General features: G+C 36.6%; 1 protein-coding gene across 1 annotated transcript in view; it reads left to right on the top strand.

The window, feature by feature from the left end:
- FTO (FTO, alpha-ketoglutarate dependent dioxygenase) overlaps nt 1–23,702 on the top strand; it is a 244,836-nt gene that overhangs the window by 111,363 nt on the left and 109,771 nt on the right. Inside the window, exons 3-4 of the mRNA XM_008067756.2 lie at nt 6,254–6,881; nt 23,319–23,462. Coding sequence (XP_008065947.1) covers nt 6,254–6,881; nt 23,319–23,462 — 772 coding nt within the window. The remainder of the gene's footprint in view (nt 1–6,253; nt 6,882–23,318; nt 23,463–23,702) is intronic.

The following is a 23,702-nucleotide window of genomic DNA, read 5'->3' as shown; positions in this document are numbered from 1 at the left end:
ATTAAATAAGTAATAGCTGAAATAAATATATAGTTTCAAATCGATAAGTACTATGAAAGAGAAGTGATGAATGTAATGAATGATAATGGAGGATACTTATTTGAAGATGGTGATTCAGGAGAAGTTTCTTTGAGCAAGTGACCTGGGGAATGGGAGGAACACTCCTGCTAAAGTGCTGGGTGCTTAAGGACTGCAGGAACAGAAGCAGATGTGGTCAGAGAGGACAGGGACTTGAAACATCAGTGAAAAAAATAATTTAAATGCTTTTCTATGTCACTATTGTTATTTCCTTTTTATAATGCTGTTTTTAATGTCAAGGTATTTATATGTGATTTTAGATGGTTATATGGATTTTCTAGGTCCTTTGGGTTATGATTCACCTATGTTAAATTTATCTCGAGATTCAGTGTGTACTAAACAAGAGCAAAAAGAGTTGTGGGTGTTGGTGTTTGTGCACATGCAAGCATTATTTCCAGAATTATTCCTCTTTCTTAGTTCCATAGGGAATATGTTCAAAAACAAAGTTCTTGGGAATTATGCTCTTCTTTATAATTTTATACTAAAAACCATTCAAGGAATACTGAAGCAGTTAAGAAAGTATGGAGACATTTGCTTTTTAATCATTGCTGCTAGGTAGATGTGCTTTGAGTATACTGATGACTCAGGGACTTGATTAAGAAATAACCAGTATAAAGAAAAAATTAAAGGTACTGCTCATGGATCCAGAATGCTCAGGCTTTGGCTGCAGCATTACACTGCTGTCTTCATGAACTGTGTAAAACAGAAAGTATGATATTACTGTTTCTGTTTTCCAGCTGGAAATACTGAAGAATAGAAATAGGTCCCTCAATGACAGTCCATAATGGTATGCCACACAACTCTGCACGTTGTCAGTTTTAATTCATGATCACACCCCTCAGAAGGGCACTCTGAGAAGCAGGGCAGTCCTACCATGCTTATCTACTAAAGTCATTTTCCCACATTCAGACTTGACTCATGCATTTTTCCTCTACGTACTTTCTCAAACTTTCTGCATATCTTCTGTTTCCTGCACTCTGGATCAGCCAGAATGGGCTAGAATATGCTGTAGCAACAAATTATCCTCAAATCTCAGTGGCTTTGTACAACAATATTTCTTGTTTATTTCATATGTCCTTTGTGGGTTGGCACAGAGTCACTACCCATTAAAGTAACTCAGAGATCCAAGCAGCCACCTGCTAGTTACTATGCCAAAGAAAAAAAGAGTGTTCTGGAAGGTCTTGCACTCACAATGAAATGTTTCAGGCTGGAAGTGATGGCCATCATTTCTCAGTGGACGGAAGTAATCACATATCCATCATGAGGAGGCCATGAAGTGTAACTGTATTTTGGACCCCAAAACCTGGGTGGCAGGAGAGGCATCCACAACTATTTGGCAAACATCTCTAATGACTAGCACACATTCTTATCTGGTGATTCACTTTATACTTCACTGAGAAAATTGAAGCATTCTCCAACCACCCAACACCCCCCACACCCTACAAACAAACAAACAAACAAACAAACCCTGGAATTTACTCATCTGTCTATTACCATATTTACCATCCTATCTGAATTTGTATCTTTTTTTCCTTCCAATGTATTTCAAGATAGGAAGCATCTTTTCTCCTATCTTAATGTTTTTGATCACATACTGTTGTCAAGAAACAAACTTTGTGCACCTACAATGGTGTCCTAGAAAATGGTTTTAACAGCTGGCTCTCGGGGGGGAAAACCCAGGCTTGATTTTTACTGAATGTGCAGCTGGGAAGGGATGTGCACAGTAGCTGCTCATGAGCAGATATGAAGCATCTCCTGCACATCACTGGTAGTTATTTATAAAATAGACTCATACACAATGTGTGTCTATTTTATAACAGTGCTTGTATTAAACATATTTATATATGTATATGTGTGTCTATGCATACATATGAGCATATACATTTTAGTAAAACTTGATTTCTTTCTTTTTACATTAATAATAAAATGGTTCAGCTGGGCTCGGTGGCTAAGCTTGTAATCCCGCACCTTGGGAGGCTGAGGTGAGTGGATTGCCTGAACCCGCGGGTTTGAGATCCATCTGGGCAGCGAGACCTCATCTGTACAATAAATCAAAAAATCAGCTGGGCGTGGTAGCGCATGCCTGTAATTCCTGCTACTTGGAAGGCTGAGGCGGAAGGATCGCCGGAGCCCAGCAGGTCGAGGCTGCAGTGGCCGGGAGCGGCCACTGCACTCCAGTCTGGGCGACAGAGTGAGACTCCAACTCAAAAATAAATAAATAAATAAATAAAATAAATAAATAAAATGGTTTTACTATCCCTCCTCAAGCCCCACAGCAGCTCTAATGGATTGCCTTACCTCACTTGGGAGACTGCTGCTCTAGACACTTCAAGTTTTTTCTCCTTTGATTTTCCAACCCCTCTTCTGCATCATCTGCTTCTTCCTCTTGTTTCATAATTTTGAGTGTACTGACAAACTGTTGTGTACTCTAGCATCTTACATTGCTAAAGATTGTCCCTTGATCTAGCATTCCCCTTTATCAACAGCTGCTCCATTTTTCAATTCCCCATCATAGCAAAACTATTTAAAGAGACATCTATATACATGCTTCTCCACTTTCTCCTCTTTCATTCCATCTTCAGCCTACCCTATTGTGACTTCCATCCCCACCGCTCTGTTGAAATTGCTCTTGTCATTGTCATCAGTGATATCCATGCTGTCAAATCTAGTGGATAATCTCTGTCCTCGTTTCACTTGACCTCTTGGTGGTGGTTGACATAGTTGACTACTCTATCCTCCTTAATATGCTCTTCTCTTTTAGCTTCTGCGTTAATACACTCTCTTAGTTGTTTGCTTGGTCTCCTTTGTTGAGCATTTTTCTGTGGTTCAGGAAATAGATCTCGTCCCCTTTCTGTACTTGTGCTATTTCCTGAGGTGATCTCATTCATTTCCAGGCCTTTAAAAACCAGCTGTGTGCTGTCAACTCTCACAGGGAATTTCTTTGCTTCACTTTCTCTTCTGAGCTCCAGATGTATGTTCAGTTCTCTCTTGCTATTTACACCTAGAGATTTCATAGGTTTCTTAATGTCTACAGCTCCAGAATTGAACTCTTCATTTCTCCTGATTCCCTTCTCTGCTATTCCTGTTTTGACCCAGTTTTCCTTATTTAAAAATATAAGAAATTGTTTATTTAGTTATTAATTCCAGAGATCTAGAAGACATCCTTAATTTCTATCCTTTCTTCATCTCTCATATCTAATCCATAAGTGCATCTTTTTGTTCTACCTATAAAATATGCATATTATCTGCCCAGTTATTTCTGTCTCTACCTTAACCAAGACTATTATCACTTTTCTCCTAGACCAGTGGTCCCAGCCTTTTTGACATCAAAAGGACTGGTTTTGTGGAAGACAAATTTTCCATGGACCAGGGTGGGGGGTGGGGGGGATAATTTAGGAATGATTCAAGCACATTGCATTTATTGGGTATTTGTTTCTATTATTATTACTTTGTAATGTAAGCATATATAGTAAATATATAATGAAATATAATGTAAATATGTAACATATAATGTAACTATATATATGATGAAATATAACATAATATATAATGAAATAATTATACAATAATTATGCCACCAGAAACAGCTATACATTTGAAGCACATCAATTCACTTACCACTCACTGATAGTGTGTTGATATATGTCTGCAAGCAGTTGATATATTATGGCCTCTGTGCAGTCACACCTCACTGCTAACATTAATTTGTATTTGCAGCCACTCCCCAGTAGTAGCATCCCTGCCTGAGCTCCACCTCAGATCGTTAGGCATTAGATTTTCACAAGGAGTACACAACCTAGAATACTTGCACACACAGTTCACAATAGGTTTGTGCTCCTATGAGAAACTAGATCTAACAAGAGGTGGATCTCTGGCAGTAATGTGAGTGATGGGAAGCAGCTGTAAATACAGATGAAGCTTTGCTCCCTTGCCTGCTGCTCACCTCCTGCTGTGTGGTCCAGTTCCTAACAGGCCACAAACTGATAGCAGTTGGAGGATTGGGGACCCCATTCTAGACAGTTGTAATAGCACTTTAATAGGATTTTCCACATTCACATTTGCCTTTTTTCAATCCAAGCCTGATATTATAACAAAAAGTGATTTTTATAACATGTGAATCAAGTTATTTTTCTTCCCTTGAAATCCTCCAGTGCACTCCATTCCAGATTTCTTACAGTGACTTCCAAGGTTCTGTGTGATCAGCCTTCTTCTTCATCCTCATCCCACATTACTCTGTCTGACTCTTGTGTGCTAGTAAAATTGTTTTCTTTTTATCCCTATAGTAGACTGGTCTTTTTTCTCAGTGCCTTTGCTTTTTTGTTTCACTTTCTGGAAAGTTCTTTCCCTAGGTTGTTACATGTCTGGTGCCTTCTTTTTCTGAAAATTTCACCTTAAATGTCATTTCCTTAGAGAGTCCTTCCTACTCTGTGAGATTTCCTACTGATTTGTTTTTGTCTTAGTGCTTAACACAATTTTGGATTATTTTCCCTATTTATTTACTTGATTTTGTAGAAAGCTCTGTGAGGGCAGGGACCTTATTTCTATCTGGTTTTTGGTAGGTGCTCAATAAATACATGTTGAATGAAAAAATACATATACATATATAGAAGGGTAAATCTTCTTGTCTGCATATCATATATATGGTAGTTATTGAATGAAGATAGAATAGGAAAGCATCTCAAAAATGGTGGGCAGCACATTACTAGGTGGACAGGTTAATGGGTTAATCATGTGTTACTCCTTTCTTTAAGACTCAGCCTAAAACTTGGAGGGATCATATCAAATTAAACTTTATAGAGGTAAATGTAAAATTCTTTGCTTTGGTTAAAAAGAAATCTGCATTATACATGATCAGGGAACTCTGGCTTGATACCAATTCATATGTCAAGACCTAAGGAGCTAAATCTGGTTTCTGAAAACTTAATGCAGTCCTAAACTGCAGCAATAATTCCATATATTTGTATGATGGAAGGAATTGTTTTACATTATCCTCCTCCAGTGACACCAATAGGATTATTACAACTTTTAGAACTGTAGTTGAATACCTCATTTATTCATCCATGCATTTATCTACCATTTTCTGAGTATATTCTATACAGTAGTATTATAGTCATGAACAGAATTGTCATGGATATTGTAGTTGTGGAACTTAATGTCTAACTCCAGAAGAGAAGTAAGTTCTCTTTTAGTGAAAGTATTGAAGCACAAGCCAGTTTGCCATTTATTGAGAGGCAGTGTGGTCTAGTGGTTAAGAACTCATACTCTGGAGTGGTGGGATGCTAGAGCCTAGTGGCTGGAAGTTCCAGTGCCAATATTTACCAGCTGTGTGAGTTGGGCAAATTGTTAAAATATCTCTGTTCTTTAGTAGACTCATCTATAAACTGGAGATAATAGTACTATGCATAAAGTTATGAGAAGTTAGTTAATGTGTATAAATAACCTAGAGCAGTACCTGGTCCATAGGAAGCACTTAATAAGTAGATGATAAGCAATAAGTTAATAAGATTGTGTTTTTAAGAGGGCCAATGACTGGAAGAGAGATTCAGGGTGAGAAAAAGTGGTCATAGCCTAAATTATGATTATTTTGTTTATATTAAAATTTTAGTAATATGTACTAATTATATTCATATGTATTAACATGTTTATATTACTAGTCTGAGGTTGAACTTGAAGATCTTGATTGTAGAGCTTGATGACATACATTTATTTATTTATTTAGAGTTGGAGTCTCACTTTGTCACCTAGACTGGAATGCAGTGGCATGCTCATTGCCACTGCAGTCTTGACCTGCTGGGCTCAGACGATGATCCTTCTGTCGCAGCCTTCTAAGTAGCTAGAACCACAGGCACATGCCACCGCACCCGGCTAATTTTTTGATTTATTGTAGAGACGAAGTCTTGCCAAGTTGCCCAGACTGGTCTTGAACCCCTGGGCTCAGGCAGTCCTCTCACCTCCTCCTCCCAAAGTGCTAGGATTACAGGCATGAGCCACCATGCCTGGCCAACATTTGTTTTATTTAGTTTTCTATTTTAGGCTAGGGAAATACGAATCCTGTTTAGAAATGACACTGGTAGTACTCCCCAAACCCTAGTGCTAACAAAAATCCCCACACTTTTGGAATTAATGCAATTGTAACTGTTCATAAATATGTATCTTTGCTTTGGTTTTGTTTCAGTGGCAGCTGAAATATCCTAAACTCATTCTCCGAGAAGCCGACAGTGTATCCGAGGATCTCCATAAAGAGGTTCAAGAAGCTTTCCTCATACTGCACAAGCATGGCTGCTTATTTCGGGACCTGGTTAGGATCCAAGGCAAAGATTTGCTCACACCGGTGTCTCGCATCCTCATTGGCAATCCAGGCTGCACCTACAAATATCTGAACACCAGGCTCTTTACAGTACCCTGGCCAGTGAAAGATTCTGATATAAAATACATTGAGGCTGAAATAGCTGCTGCTTGTCAGACCTTCCTCAAGCTCAATGACTACCTGCAAACAGAAACCATCCAGGCTTTGGAAGAACTTGCTTCCAAAGAGAAGGCTAATGAGGATGCCGTGCCAGTGTGTATGGCTGCAGATTTCCCCAGAGTTGGCATGGGGTCATCCTATGATGGACAAGATGAAGTGGACATTAAGAGTAGAGCAGCATACAATGTAACTTTGCTCAATTTCATGGATCCTCAGAAAATGCCATATCTGAAAGAAGAGCCTTATTTTGGCATGGGGAAAATGGCAGTGAGCTGGCATCATGATGAAAATCTGGTGGACAGGTCAGCGGTGGCAGTGTACAATTATAGCTGTGAAGGTACAGTCTGCTGTGGAAAAAAGCAGTCCTGAATGTAATATAACCAGAGTTGTTTAGGCATGTTTGCATGTGTGTGCTCATGTGTGTGTTATGTGTGCTTTTTAGGCTTGTCACTCCTGTATATCTACAGAATATACCTCATTCTCATTTAGCTATGCTATCTTGCTCATTGTTACACTGTATTCAGAATATTTTTAAGTGTAAGCACTACTGTCATTTTGTCTTTCCCATGCCCAGGAGAGCAGCATCTTGGGTTTCATACAGCCAACTGTCTTTCTCTAAAGCTCAGAGTAGATTGTACAGTTGCTATAATTAACTTGCTGATAAAGGGCCGGGAAAACAAAAATCTGTCAAATCTTTCCAGGTTCCCACAGGTGCACATTTCCAGTCTTGCCAAAATATTTTATTGTGGTTGACATCACTATCTTGATGGGTGTGATTTGTCAAATATAGACTTGTTCTTGACTTCATACAGTTTTTACTACTGTCCTTCCTTGCCAGAAGCAATTGAGTTGGGTTTTATAAGCAGACAGTCCTGTATTTTCAGGAAACCATGTAGCCCCCTACCCAGTTTTTCAGTTTTAGACCCCTTGGATTCCTGTGGTAAACTTGTTCTTACATTTCTGAAATCTAGTCCCCTAGGAACAGAGATCCTAGGTTACCTTTTAGTGGCCTATCGAAATTTTTCTTTTGTTGTTTTGTTTTTGTGATTTTAGGGTCCCCATTATTTCTCAGAACAGGATCACAAAAATGGTAGTTTTACATATTGAGGACAGCATGATCATTGCTGATTTTCTTTTGTGCCTGATTATTTGACAAAGGAATACAAAACATAGCATTAACTCTCTTATCTGCTATATTGAAAGATGTTTAGAAAACCAGAGTTGTAGATGTCCCATCAGTGAATGACTGGAACTTTTAAGGGTCATTGTTTTCTGACAACTCTAGTTGTTTAACTGGATTTTGTTGTTGTTTTACTTGTTTTTTGTTTTCTAAAATGACTGTTTTGGAAAAGGAACTTAAGGTGAAAAAAATCTCATGGTACTCTTTGAATTTCTTACAGTTCCCTAGTTTCAAAAATGTCCTTAGGATAACTATTATCTCTTCTAACTTTACCCTATGTCTTTAGTCCAATACAAGGAACTGTTTTGGTGGTTGGAAATATCACCAGTTTCTCTGGTATCTCAAATAATGATGCTGACCCAAGAAAATCGCTTGAAGGGATTCCATGCTGTCCTAATGGAAAGAACCTAAATCCTCTGATCTTTAATAAGGACTTGCCAGGGATTTAAGAACTATCACATCCAAGAAGTCTGATGTGAACGAACAATGGAGTTTGTTAGTTTCTTTCTCAAGGAGACAATTCTCTGAAACTGAAGCAGTGGTATGTGATAGCATAGACTGCTACAAAGGTGTCTTTGTGTTCGCACTTGCTCTCAGCCCACAGTTTAATAGTCCTATTGTACTCCCTGCGCGTGGGTGATCGAGTAGTTTTTGAAACCTAGAATATCTTTCAGAAAGGATTTTAAATTTTTAATGAATAGTTTATATAGTTGGAGTAGTTAAGACTGATAAAGTATACAAATATAGATTATATATAAATATAGGAATGTTTATACTTGCAACTATTACCTGAAAGAGGTATTAGAATTAGAATCTGTAAGACTAGTGTACATAATTCCTTTGTTTTCTTAACCCCAGAGATTCCCAGAACTCTATCTAATAAAAATAGCAATACTGAGGGTGCTCATTTACTGGGTACCTCATATGTGCCAGGTACTGTCATAAACATTTTCCATGTATTGACTCATTTTATCCTCTTCACGGCCACCCAAAGAATGAAGTAGTAACAAGGTACTAATGTTATCCTTACTTTACAGATGAGAAAACTGAGGCACAGAAGGATGATTAACTTGTTCCTTGTTTTGTAGTGAGTAATTAGCAGAGCTAGGATTTGAATGCAGACATTTTGGCTTCAGAGTCTAAACATCTAAGGTTGCATGCGTTATGAGCAGGTATTTACTATCCAGCAGTGTAACTGCCTCGAGGATTTGTGTTTATAAAATGTCTACCTTCAGGAAAGGTTAAGGAAATGTTCTACTTGCTTTTCCTTGTAGGTCTTGACACCTTTGTTTCTCCCTCCAGCTTCACCTCTCCCCCACATCTGTGTAGCTTTCTGGCTTTCAAGCACATACTCTCAGATGATTGGAATATGTTAGAACAGCTTAATCTAAACAGAACCTTCCTCTAGGTCTCTGGCTATGTATGGTTTTGGGTCACATGGTGTACCAAGCATGTGCCCTGAAATTCTGGTGGGTGCATTTCTTCCAGGTGATTTTTTCCACGTAACAAATGATATATTTTTAGTTCTCTGATCTTCTTATAATCCTGCCAGAACTGTGGTAAAGGTAGACTTGAAGAACAGAGCCATTTGGTTTAAAGTCACGGTTTGAAGTTGGGAAGGGCTAAAGGAGCCACAGAGAGTGGTCACTTCAGAGGACTATACTGATATCTGTGTTCTTGAACTTGTCTCTGTAATGTTTTCTGTGTCCTCGAATACGTCCGTCAAGCAGTTGCTAAGGCAAGTTCAATTAGCTGTTCTAAACCGAATGGGAACTCCAAAGGTAAATCACATGCCTTCCTTGCCTTGAGAGGACAGGTGAGGTTAGGGGTGCTCTTTTGATTATAATTATGAAATGATAAAACATTAGGAGTGAGACTTTTTTGGAAGTCTGGAATAGACTTTGGAATTACCTCGTTATAGCCTCTCATTTTACAGATGAAAACACTGAGAAAGGAAGTGGCTTATCCAAGGTCATATAGTTCCCTAGTGACAAGAGCAGGGATATAAGTTGGAGAATGTTGCTTGCTACTGGAGAGCTTCACATATAACGCACTGGGAATTCAGGTGCAGAAGTGATTGCTTCCTGCTGAAATTAAATTCCATTGAAGCTTAAGATCTTTCAGGACTTTGCTTTCAATACCTTTTCCCAGGGAAATCTTCTTGTGGATTTATAATGAGCCAATCATCCCTCTTTGGTTTATTTTCATGAGTAGAGGTCATTGAGAAGTAATTTGTATAGGATACGTGTCATTATATACTAAATTCTTGGGCTTTCATATGCAATTCTAGTTAATAGATATCTCTAGTAGGAAGATTGAGATGGTACAATTTTTAATCAGGAATGGCTTCAGGGAACCATATGTAAATAGGCAGACTATTTGATTTTCCTATTTCAGTTTTGGCGGCAATTGCTTGTTACTCCTAGCTATAAAAACGAATTTTAGCAAAGATAGCATTAAAAACCCAATGTTTAATATGGTCCAACACCTTGTTCTTTGACTGGAACAGCTTCAAAAACATCACTTAGACAGTAACTTTTGGTTACCATTTTTGTTTCTTTATTTGGCAGGAAGCATTTTTTGTGAAACTGTCTTTATAGAAAAACAATTTTTAAGATTTTTAAATAGTGCCAAATATTGCAGATTCTTGACATTATTTTTTTGGTATCCTATGAAGGACCAAGAAGTTTCACAAAAGGAAGAGAGACCAATCTGTGTTTCCTGTTGAGTATATGATAGGTTAGAAAGTAGGAATTTTGCAATACTTTTCTTGGAATTCTAGGATTCCCATTTTGTCTTTGATTTGGGAAACATTGAATCCTCTAAGGATGAAAATTTGTTGACATAATTCTTGAAGCTCTATTTTAAAATGAATGGTCATGTATTCCTTAGGTCATCACTGAGACTATCACTGAAAAGCTAGGTTGTAATTGCAGCTTGGAGTTTTGGAACATTTGTAAAAATGCTAAGCTACTTATTGTGTTCCTTAGCCTCCCAGCAGCCCCGTCTAAGATCTCAAAACCCATTTGACGTATATCTGTTTTATTGTATCATCCCATGTGTTATCAGTTATTTTTTGAAGTCACTTATACTGCTCAGTAAAACTTGTTTGGTCTAATAAGTCACTTTTTTTGCACTCATGTTATTATTTATTCATTTAACAATAGGAATCTACTATTTGCTAGGCCCTTGTCTAGATGCTGAACATATAACTGTGAACAAAACAGACAAAATTCCTGACTTCATCAAGCTTACATTTCAGCAAGGGGAGACAATAAATAGACAACAAAATAAAGATGTAGATTGTATGACAAGGGTGAAGGCTAGGCTTACAATTTTAAATAGGGAACTCAGGCAAGGCCTTATTTAGAAGGTATCATTTAAGCAAAGATTGGAAGGAGAGAAGGAGCCACTCAGAAATTTAAAGGAGGGGGCAGGGAACAAAGAGAAGAGGATAGGAAGTGCAAAGGCAGAGAGAAGGAACATGACTGGAATGTTTCAGAAGCAACTAGTGTGGTTGGAATTGAGTAAGGGAAGAGGAAAAGAAGTGAAGACAGAGGGGCAAGGGTATGGGTAACCAAAGATAGGGCCTTGTAATATCATACTACATTGTACTAGGTTTAGATTTGGAGTAAGATTGGGAGCCATTGCAGACTTTTGGAAAGAATAAGAGAAGCAACACTGGAAATGGGAAAGCTTAAAGGGGCCATCGAAGTAATCCAGATTAGAAATGATGGTCTAAATTAGAAGAGGCAGAGATGGTGAGAAATGTATAAATACGGTCCCATATCTTTTTACCAAAAATAAAATGGCAGGGTTTCAGCACCAATGAAAAAGGAGTGACACTCTCCCATTTGCCAAGGGAAGGCTAAGCCAACAAGAATGACTGAATTTTCCCCCTCTCTGAATATCTTTATTCAAGTATAATTGACATGCATTATACTACGTATATTGCACAATTAGAGTCTTATAAGTTTTAAGATGCCTGTGAAACTGTTCCCACAGTCAAGATACTGAACATACCCATTTTCTCAGAAATGTCCTTGTGCCTCTTTGCAGTTCCTCTTCCTACCAGATGTGTTTTCTGTCACTAGATTAGCTGGCATTTTCTAGCATTTATATCGATGGAATTATATATCTGCCACCATTTTTTTGTCTGTATTCTTTAACTTAGCATAGTTATTTTGAGATTCACCCATATTGTTGTATCAATAGTTTGTTCCTTTTTTTAAACTCTTTTTATTGTGATAAAATACATATAAGATTTACCACTATAACTATTTTTAAGTATATAGTTCATTGGCATTAAGTACATTCACATTGTTGTGGAACTATGATCACTTTTCATCTTCAGAATTTTTTCATCATCACACATTGAAACTTTGTATCCATTAAATAGAAACTCCCCATTTCTCCTTTCCCCTTCCCCTGGTGAATACTTTTCTACCTTCTACTCTCTCTAGGTCCCTCATGTAAGTGGAATCATGTAATATTTGTCCTTTTGTATCTGGATTATTTCACTTAATATAATGTCTTCAAGATTCATTCATATTATGGAATTTCATTCCTTTTTAAGACTGAATAATATTCTATTGTAGGTATAGCCCTCATTTTATCAGTTCATCTGTTGGTGAATGTTTGTTTCCAACTTCTGGCTATTGTGAATAAAGTTGTGGTAGACATCAATATACAGATATTTGTTTGAGTCTCTGCTTTAGGTTCTTTTGTGTATGTACCCAGAAATGAGATCAAATGATTATTCTATGCTGACTTTTTTTAGGAATCATTTGCATAGCTACTGCAGTATTTTACACTCTGAACAGCATTGCACAAGGTTTTCTTTGTTTTTGTTTTTGTTTTTTGAGTTGGAGTCTCACTCCGTTGCCCAGGTTGGAATGCAGTGGCATGCTTCACGGCCACCCCAGTGTTGACCTGTTGGGCACCAGCGATCCTTCCGCCTCAGCCTTCCAAGTAGCTGGAACTACAGGCATGTGCTACCATGCCTGGCTAATTTTTTGATTTATTGTAGAGACAAGGTCTCACCATGTTGCCCAGGCTAGTCTCGAACCCATGGGCTCAGGCAATCCTCTCACCTTGGCCTCCCAAAGTGCTGGGATTACAGGCTTGAGCCACCGTGCCTGGCCTGCACAGGAGTTTTAATATCTTCATATCTATGCTAACACTTAATGTTTTCTGTTTTTTTGATAATAGCCCTCTTAATAGGTATGAGTGTTATCTCATTGTGGTTTTGATTTGCATTTCCTTAACCATTAATGATGTTGAGTGTCTTACCGCGTTTCTGTTAGTCATTTTCATATCTTCTTAGGAGACATGTCTACTTAAGTTCTTTGTCCATTTTGGAATTGTTTTTTTAAAGTTGTTGAGTCTTATAAGTTCTTTGTTTATTCTGTATATTCAGTTATATGATTTGCAAATATTTACTCCAAGAATAGCTGAATGTTTAGTGATATATTAATGCAATGAGCAAAGGATAAGAGAACAAATTAGAGTGGAATAGACTTTATTGTCTATGACATTAATTGGGCATTTAACTTCTGTACTATTAAACAATATCATTCGTATTGATATTAGTTAGTGGAACCTTAGGCAAGTTGCATAAATTCTTTGTAACTCAGTTTTCTGATCTGTAAAATAGTGATGAGGAAAGTACCCAAATTCAGGGTTGTGAGGATTAAATACGTGTAAAGTGCTAAGAACATAACAGCAGTATTTAGGACATAGTAAGCATTCAATAAATGTCAGTTGTTTTTAGTTTTATTAAAATTATACATTCACATTTTTAAAAGCCAAATATTTCCATAAGGTTTGTTAAGAAAAAACAACAGTTATTAATATGCATGTCTTCTCATTTTCATTTTTATGTGGCAATCATTTCTGCTCTTTCAGTTAATGCTTTTGATAGTTATAACATGCTTTTATTATTTTGAGCATTACATATTGGCTTCCTGATATGGAAGGTGAAGATTTACTTAGCTCCCTTTTTTCTCTCTGTTCACCTATACATGTACACTCTGCTGATTCCCCTATATTCCATATAGATTTATTATAGTTTTGATATCTGCTTTCAGTCTTTATAGTTATCATATACATGAAAATGCTATCCAGGCTTGTCATAAACTGTGATCAGTTTTCCTTTTCTTTTCAACTTTTCACTTTTTCTTGTAATAATAGTGGTCTTGAGTTTTGCATGTTTGTATGGTTTTCTACACAGCTATGACTGATTAAACGCCATGCTCTACCAGTTGTCTAAATCTCCTCTCTAGAACTTCAGAACCATCAGACATTTTGTCTGTTTTAATTTCTTAAAGAACTGTCTTCCAGAGTCTCTTCTCTCTCATCCTCTAATCTGGATTGGTTATGTTCTATGCCTGACGCACAGCCGTCCTGTTTTGTAATATCTTTTCATCATAATCCAGTGAATTCCCTTGACCTCTCTCTTTTATTTACTCTTCAGTTTCCTACATCCCATATCTTGCTGTCTCCTGATTTTTAAAAAAAATTTTATTTTGGTGAGGCATGTCCTACAATGATTTCTTGAGAAAGAATGCTTATGAAGCAAAAGTTTGAGACCTTGAGTATCTTAAATTATCTTTATTCTACGTTGAAATATGTAGGTACTTTGCATATGAAAATCTTATTATGAAATAATTTTTTCAGAATTTTGAAAAAATTATATTCATGTTAAGAATTTGATTTTTTTGGTAAGTGTTTATGTCACTTTTTCACGTTGGATAGTCATCCTATTTCACAGTGATTTTTAAAAATCTATTATACTGGCATTGTGGAGGCCTTTCAGTCTGAAATTCATGCCCTTCAATTGTTGGGCATTTTCTTGAATTACTTTATTTCTTCCTCTCCAGTTTTCTCTTCTCTCTGGTTTCCATATGATTTGGATGTTGAACTTTCTGGACTCTTCCTCTAGGTTTCTTATTTATTCCCTTATTTTCAATCTTTGTTTATTTTATTTTAGTCTGATTTCTAGGATATTTTCTTAGCTTTATCTCCCAACCGAGCTATTGAGTTTTAATTATTGAACTATAACATACATCATAAACATACAGCTTGAATAATTGCCACAAAGTGAACATACCTGTGTACCTAGCACCCAGATCAATAAACAAAACGTATCAGTATCCTAGAATTGTGCCCTTCTAGTTACTTCTCCATGATAGTAAACTGTCCTGACTGCTAAGGCCATAGGTGAATAATTTAATGGATTTTTGAATTAGATTTGTAAGCATTTTAAAGACATAATTTTTGTCTTCATCCTTCTTTGTATCTGCATGTAGTGTAAGTATTTGTTGCCTCAAATCAGTAAGGATTTGTTGTTCTTGAGACATTGAGACTATTTCTACTTTGTGGCCACTGTCCAATAACTCTCTGATTTCTGCAACTGCAGTTTCTGTTTAGTAATAGGATTCTTTTGATAACAAAAGCAGATTCTGGATCTAAAGAGGCCTAATTTAAAAAGGTTAGGAATCATCTCACTTAGTACTAAGACCAGGGGGTCTCACTGACTTCAAGCGGACCTTGTTTCAACAGTAATGGTATGATCAGTTTCCAGTTTCTTCCCCTTCATCTTTTGTCTATTCTTCAGCTCATTGCCACCAAACAACTGCTCCTAGCCTTTGTGGCAGCCCTCTTTTTGAGATTTGGGAAGGAGAGAAACTGGGTATTGGATGTGTACTTTGAACCTTGGATAAAGCTTTACCTGAAGATAGATGAACAAATGACGATCCTCTTTTGATTAACCCAGTTTGATTCTGGTCTTCTGTGTTATTTACAATGTAAGGGTTTCCTGTGTGTCTCTACAACTCTCTTTTTACCTTCCTCAGCTTACCCAAGTAATTATAACCTCTATTGTTAGAAGCTCTGGTTTGGAGAATGTCTTGTTTGAGAAGTGTCTCTGCTTTCCTTTCCACATTTTATATTGTACTTCAGATAATGTAGTGATTTTGAAGCTTTAGCCAGGGGCCCCCAAAGCAATTTTTCTCTCCTTTTCCTACTTTCGATTTTCTCCCAAGTTCATGAAACATGATGTAATGAGGCTCTCCTATGTATGTGAATATTTTTATCTTAAAATTTTTTCCCCCAAATGCTTAATCTGAAAGCTGACAGAGCCAGACATCATGTTGAAGGGCTTTAGATTTTTCTGTAAAGACTTTTCAATATTTTGCCTGAAATCTCAGAAAACTTATAATTAATTTTACAATTTATCTGTGTCAAGGGACTACATTCGTCCTGAATTGCTTGTTTCGAGGCATCTGAGAGCAGCTTCTTGTTATAGATTCTGAGCTGCAACTGATGAGTCCCACCATCCCCTTCAAACTTTTCTGAATTCTCCATTTTTTCAGACCATTCATTCCTCTGTGGCTGAGAAAGAAAATGCTCTGTGTCAGCAGCAGCTTGACTCCTTGTTCCTCACAAGCAATCAAGGAAAAGCATTTCTAAATGGTAAAACTCCACAGAGAGGCTTCTTCTTGACTACCCTTTCTCTCCTAGGGATATAATCCTTCAGTGGTGTTTCCCAAATATTCTCTGGTTTCTACAGTATCCATCTACCATTGCTTTGGGAACCAGTCCAAAAAAAGTATACTAAGTATGCACACAGAGGCTTGTGGCCTCCAGAGGGGTCATTCTGAAAGCAGATCTGACCTATGAAAATGGCTTTAGTGTCTGTCATTGTCCTCAGTATGTCTAGATTCTTTACTGTGATTCACAGTGCCCTCCATGTCCTGTTCTCTACCCACTTCTCTAACCTCTTTTTTTGCAAGTCCATATCATCCATATGACGTTCTTGCAACCCAGGATTGATTGTGCCCTTACACACACATCATGCCATTTCCCTCCAGGAATGTGTCTTCCCAATTTTGAAGTGTTGGATTATCACAAGTTCCCAATCTTACATTTTCCTTTTTCACCTTCTGTCTCCCTCCATTTAAAAAAAAAAAGTCTCAGACATTGGAATGTCAAAGGTCAGCACTGGACAAATAAGGCATCATTAGGCTCTATATTCCAGCTGACCATCTAGAACTTTTGGGTTTCTCTTACCTCAAGATATGGGACATGGATAGGAAGGGACCTGCTACTTAATTAAGCCCGCCTAGATGTGTATGAGGGAACAGAGAAAGTAATTGCAAGAGTGGAAATCTCATATATCTTAGGTCTTAATATGAAATAGAGAATAAGAAATGAGGCTTTTTTTTAGTGTGGTGATGATGAATATATACTTACATACGAGGGAAGTTCTTGACATACAATATTATGTATGTAATTAAAGTATGGTACCAAATTTTTTGCAATATGCTTTATTTGATAAACACTATAGTCTCTACCATCATATTCTGGCTTCTCTGTTTCCTGTATAGCAGGGGTTACATATAGTTTTATGAAAGTAAACAAAATATCTGAAGCATTTACCCTTTATTAAATGAAATTAATTTTTCTCAAAAATGAGTTATCCTAAAACATTGAATTGGTTAATTGGGGGGGGGGCTGGACATTTTAAACTTAATAGTCTTTTGAATTTTGTCACATTTTTTATTTATTTAATAGTTTGGTTAGTGGCCAGGCAAGGTGGCTCAACCTATAATCCCAGCACTTTGGGAGCCCAAGGCTAGAGGATTGCCTGAGCCCAGGGGTTCGAGACCAGCCTGGGCAATTTGGTGAGACTTCCTCTCTACAATAAAATCACAAAAACTAGCCGGGTGTGGTGGCGTGCATCTGTAGTTCCAGCTACTTGGAAGGCTGAGGTGGAAGGACTGTCTAACCTCAGCAGGTTGAGGTTGTGGTGGCTGTAGTGTGCCACTGCATCTCCAGCCTGGGCAACAAGAGTGAGACTCCAACTCAAAAAAAAGAAAAGTTTGGTTAGTGAGAGCTGGGAATGCACCAGCCACACTGAGAACACTGAAAATGTTTTCAATTTTACTGAGGTTTAAAGGCAAGTAGGAACCTGTTGCCTCTGCTTGTTTCCAAAATAGCATGGGGCAAGAGTAATCAGTTACAGTTGCTGTAGATAATTACAAATTGATTTCAATGAGAATGTAAGAATACCATACTTAAGCAATAAAAATATTATCAGATATACAACCTTCCTCCCTCCCCAGCCCCAAAAGGGGAAAACCCATCTCCAAAACATCATTGTAATGAGCACATTTCAAAGGTGCTGGTTTTATGGGAGACATCAAGAAACAGATTGCAGTTGCTGCCTTTGATTGTTGTTCAGGACTTTATTGGTGCTAGATTGAGAAGAGTACCAGGATGAAAGATAGAGAGGAAAGTAGGCAAACAGCCTATTATCCTATAAAGATGACCACTTAGTAGAAGTTCACATGCAGTGACCTTAAAACTATCTGAAAGCCATGGTCTTTGTAGTTTTAAAATCTTTTTTTTTTTTTTTGAGGTTAGATTATAGTCCCTTTCTCTCTCTTTCTCTCTCCCCCCCCACCTCCTCCTTCCCTTCCCCCTTCTCTCCCTTTCTCCTTCTCTCTCTCCCTTCTTCTTTCTCTCTTTTTTTCTCTTTCATCCCTTCTTCCTTCCTTCCTTCCCTCCTCCCCCCCTTCCTTCCTCTCTATCTCTTTTCTCCCTTCTTCCTTCTCTCCCTCCCTCCCTCTCTCTTTCTTTCTTCTATGAATAGTCTTCGGTGATACAAGTGACATATGAAAAACCTTAAAATATTTCTATTATTTTTTCATGTACTATTTGCTGTATCTGTTGTCTTTGGTTATCACAAATATAAACATTCAGTTTTTCATGTTAGTATTCTTTTGCCAAATTGATCTGGATATCAGCTTAATTTAGCATTAATTGCTTTATGTTGTGTGCTATCATTTGTCTTGTTATACTATTGGATGTTAGTCATATTGCATCATTATTGTTTTATGCAGCCTGAGCATTTCGTCTCATATGGATAGACATCAGATCACAAATATCAAGACTTTAGAACAGGGGCAAATGTTTTCTGTAAAGGGCCAGACAATAAATATTTTTGGCTTTGTGGGTCCTATAGTCTGTGTCTTAGCTACTTTGATGTTTTGTGTCAAAGCAGCCACTTATGTAAATGAATGGCCATGACTGTATTCTAGTTAAACTTTATTTAACAAAAGCAGGTCACTGGACTGATTTGCCTGTGGGATCTATGACCAAGCTCTGGAGCAAGGTTCACAGACTTTGTTGTAGGGTCTAGGCAGGCAGGTACTGCAGATGAGCAAAGTGAAGTGACTGTCTGGGGTCTGTGACTAGCAAAGACCACATACCTTGTCTAAAAAGGGCAGCTGTTTCTTACCTATAGTGGCTTGTGATTGGCTTAGTAATACCTGATCTTGTAATTCAGTAATGGCTGAGGATTTGGATTTTTATGTAAAGTACTTTTGTCAGTTGCCAATTTATTTAGATTTGTTAAGGAAATATTGTACTGGTCAAGCTATACACCGTTGTGAGTTCTTTTCTGATCCACAAGCTCTAGTTCAGCGACTTCTGTTATCTTCAAGTGTAACAATGTATATAAGTATGAACTGCCTATAGAATGCCATCAGGCATGGATAGCAACTATCTAGTGCTGATGCTGCCACTAACGCTTCTGGTGCCCATGAGATCATGACATTCTTTCTTGCTAAGCCTGTAGAAAGTTTCAGAAGTCTTCTCTACCAAGGCTCAGAAAAACCACAACCAACCAATCAGTTGTGTCCCATGATATGTAAGGTATTTGTTATCCCTACTTTGGAGGATTAAAAAAAAATGTTTTGTTTTGTTTTTTGGATTAACCTAGGAAAGGATTCAATGAACTTTTTATTATTATATGAAATTATTCTTTAAAAAAATCTAATTAAAAGATGCTCTTAATTAAAAGTATTTGAGAAAACATGTATTAGAACAGCAATTATGAAAAAAGTAAGATTCTATTAATATGGCAATATTAGATTTTAGATTCAAACTTAGGGGAGTGAAGAATATCCAAAGTAGGATGTGTCCTTAAAAGTCACTTAGCAGCATTCCTTTCTTGCAGAATCATGCACTTGAACTTCTGGCCTGTTCTTTTTCACCATACCTAGGACACAGTAATATGAATGAGTAGTTAAAAAGGAGAGCTGCATTTTTTCCTTTCTTTTCCTGCCTTTAACCCTTGTGTGCCGTTGCTGTAGTGCAAGATGTTCAGAATTTAGGGATTCTGTGTATGGGTATATGCCATCTGGGATGTATGAACTTTTGAATTGTTTACATAGTGTGTATACGATGCAACCTAAGTAAAACATACTTTGTTGTCAATTATGATGGCATAAAATTTTGCATCTTTTTTGTCTCCTTCGTTACTTCTTATTCTACCCTCTGCTAGTCTAAACACTTTTGTCTTTCAGGTTTGACCTTCTTTAGGTATTCGGCTCTAACTATTTATATCTTTATATTTAGATATTTTTATTTTTATATCTAACTTGTTGAACCCCTCCCTTCTTAAACTTCTTTAGCTTTGAGGACTGTACTACAGTGCCATGCTTTCTTATGTTCTTTGGTTTAATTTTAGGTATTTTTGTTTTTTCTTCCAAAGTACAATAAGGACTGAATGGTGTGAACTGAATAACGTTTTGTTTAATCAAGGAACTAGTATCAGGGTTCATTGAATGCTTTCTATGTGCTGGTCACTACGGCTTGAGTTGTGGATTAAATAGAAAAATGAACTCTGCTCTTGAAGACCAGAGTCTAATACAGCAGTTTAAAGTCTGATGGAATTTAAATTTAAAATGTCCCCTTGGTGTAGTAATCAGTAATGAGCATCTGCAGTTCCACTGGAAGTAAAGCTTCCTTGAAGGGGCACAGCTCTTTGTTTCAGTCACTGATACACTGATAGATCCTAAGTGCTTGGCACAATGACCAGTATATTGTAAGTGCTCAATAAGTATTTATTTATTTATTTTTGATACAAGGCCTCGCTGTATCATCCAAGCTCGAGTGCAGTGGCATGATCATAGGTCACTGCAGCCTAGAACTCCTGGGCTCAAGGGATCCTCCTACTCCACTAGCTAGGACTATGGCATGCAGCACCATACTCGGCTAATCTTATTTTATTTTTTCCTAGTAGAGATTGAGTCTTGCTATGTTCTACAGGTTGGTCTTGAACTCTTGACCTTAAACAGTTCTTCTGCCTTAGCCTCCCAAAGTGCTGGGATTCCAGGTGTAAGCCACTGCACCTGGCCAATAAATATTTCTTAAATGAACTTTTAAATATTTCTTAAACGTGGAGTTATTCCTGTAAGACTGTGATTATAGGCGAATCATAGTTTGTACCTTCTACTTCCTTTATGTGTGTCTTCCACTCTTATGCCCCAGAAAAGTCAGTCTTGAGTATCCTTCTAGAAATATTATATGTACTTTATTTTTTAGTATGAATTATAGCCTATTTTTTTATTTAAAAAATAAATCAGGTCATTTCATATCATTGCCTAATCATATTATTTTTAGCGGCTACATAGTCTTTTATAATCTGGACATATCATACTTTGTTTAATCAGAAACCTCTTGATGAATATTTAAGTTATATCTGACTTTTTGCTCTTGTAAACAATACTACAATAAATTTGCTTGCAGTGGTCATTTTATAACCCCTGAAGATAGGAATTTTAATATGCATTACTAAATGTGGAATTCCTATAAGGGTCAAAGAGTTTATACATTTGTAATTTTGGTAATATTGCCAAATTTTCCTCTACAACGAGTAGAAGTGTGCCATTTTGCTATACTCTTACTGCTAGAGTATTTTTCAAACTGTTTGATCTTTTCTGATTTGGGAGGTGAAAAATCTCTCTTATGATTCTAATTTACATTTGTGTGAATACATTGGAACAACTTCTTATAAGTTTATGAGCCAGTTTAATTTCCTTTTATGTGTTGTGCCTTTATAACATTTGCCCATTTTTTAACTTGTCTATTGATCTTTATTGTTAGGTAAGGAACTCTTTATATATTAGGAAAAACATTTCTTGGCTATTGTTGCTTATATATACTTCCATGTGCTTTATGGAAGCAGCTTTTGTAGTTACCAACCCCACTCATTTAAAAAACAATCCTATTGTGTTTTTAAATCTTGATTGTGTCAAATTTCTAGATGAATTTAATGAAATGTCATTTCCATAATGTTCAGTTTTATTTCCCAAGAAGCATGTCTCTACATCTGCTTAAATTTTTTGTATGCTTTTCAGTAGCATTTTAAAGTTTTTCTTCATGTAGACAATGCATGCATAACAGTCTTACTAGATAATTTAATAAATGGGATGTTTGTTTATATTTATAGAGGTTAATAATTACTGCGATTTAATTTTGTAGCTAACTTTTCTTAATTTGTCTGTTTTTTGAGATATATTTTTCCTCATTGATTTGTAGATAAATATATTCTCTGCAATTTTTTAAAATTTAAAAACTTTTATATTTCTTATTTTGTCTAATTAGGGCTGCTCTGTTATATTCCAGAGGGCACCACTGTGTTGGCCATTCCTTTTAGAATAGTGATAATTCATTGTGGTGATAAAGAGCATCTTTTTCTAATTCTTAACTTTGGGAATGTTTCTAATGTTTCTCTTTTCTCTATTAAAATCGGATGCTGGTTCTGGGGTTGAGACAGAGCTACATTTTTATCATGTGAAGGAAGTAGCTATTTATTCCTATTTTATTAAGGTTTTTATCATGAAAGGATATTTATCAAATATTTATCAAATATTTTTGTGTCACCAGAGTGATGACTCATGATTTTTTTGTTTTGTTTTGATTTATGAGTTTGATGAATTTAAGTATAAGTTTTTACACATTCAGCTATCTTTGTATTCCCAGGATAAGTTCTACTTGGTCATGGAATGTTATTTTTTTAATATGCTGCCAATTTTCATGTATTTTATTTAGGAATTTTGTGTTGATTTTCAGATATGAGATTGGTATGTTTATGCATTGTCTTTTAGGGTTTTCATACATATTTTTCTATTTTCATGAAAAGAATTTGGAAACTTTTATTTTTCTATACTTTTAAACAATTTTCTTTTACCTTTCTTGGTATCAGTGGTTATTTCCTCCTTATTTTATTTAAGGCTAGATATGGTAACTCAGTCCTTTAATCCCAGTGTTTTGGGAATCCGAACTGGGAGGATTGCTTGAGCCCAGGAGTTTGAGACCACCTTAGGCAACATAGTGAGACCTTGTCTCTACAAAAAGATGAAAAAAATAAGCTGAGCATGGTGGCATGCACATGTAGTCCTTGCTACTCAGGAGGCTGAAGCAGAGGGATCGTCTGAGCCCAGAAGGTCAAGACTGTGGTGAGCCATGTATTGTGCCAGGGTACTCCAGCTTTGGTGACAGTGTAAGACCCTAATTCAAAAACAAAAAACCAAGAAACTAAAGATTTTTTGATGAAAAAATAAGTGACACGTTAAATTCATCCTAGAATGTCTTTTTAAAAAATATGACATAAAAGGAGGATATATTTCAGTTATCATCCATCTTTCATTAAAGTATCAATTATTTCTAAAATAATTATTGTAAAACCCAGAAGTTTATGTTAAACATTTCGTTTCTGATCACGTTCTTCTCTTTTGACAGGTCCTGAAGAGGAAAGCGAGGATGACTCTCATCTTGAAGGCAGAGATCCTGATACTTGGCATGTTGGTTTTAAGATCTCATGGGACATAGAGACACCAGGATTGGCAATACCACTTCACCAAGGAGACTGCTATTTTATGCTTGGTAATCTTAGGAGATTCAAAATTATATTGATGCCCTAGGGTCTAAATTTAGATTATTGGGTGTACATATTTTGAGTATGTTTTTTGAAATAAGCTTTTTGAGTATTTTATATCAATAATGAAATCTCTTTATAAGAACATGTAACCAATTTTTTTTAGATACTGCTAAAGTTTTAAAAGTTGCTTTTCTTTTTAAGCATTTATGTAGTTCCCTAAATGTCCTAAACAATTTTCAGGGTTC

Source organism: Carlito syrichta, unplaced genomic scaffold, assembly GCF_000164805.1.
Source record: "Carlito syrichta isolate Samal-C Ts95f unplaced genomic scaffold, Tarsius_syrichta-2.0.1 Scaffold309768, whole genome shotgun sequence".
NCBI classification, from domain to species: Eukaryota; Metazoa; Chordata; class Mammalia; order Primates; family Tarsiidae; genus Carlito; species Carlito syrichta.
This window is presented reverse-complemented; position numbering and strand designations above follow the sequence as displayed.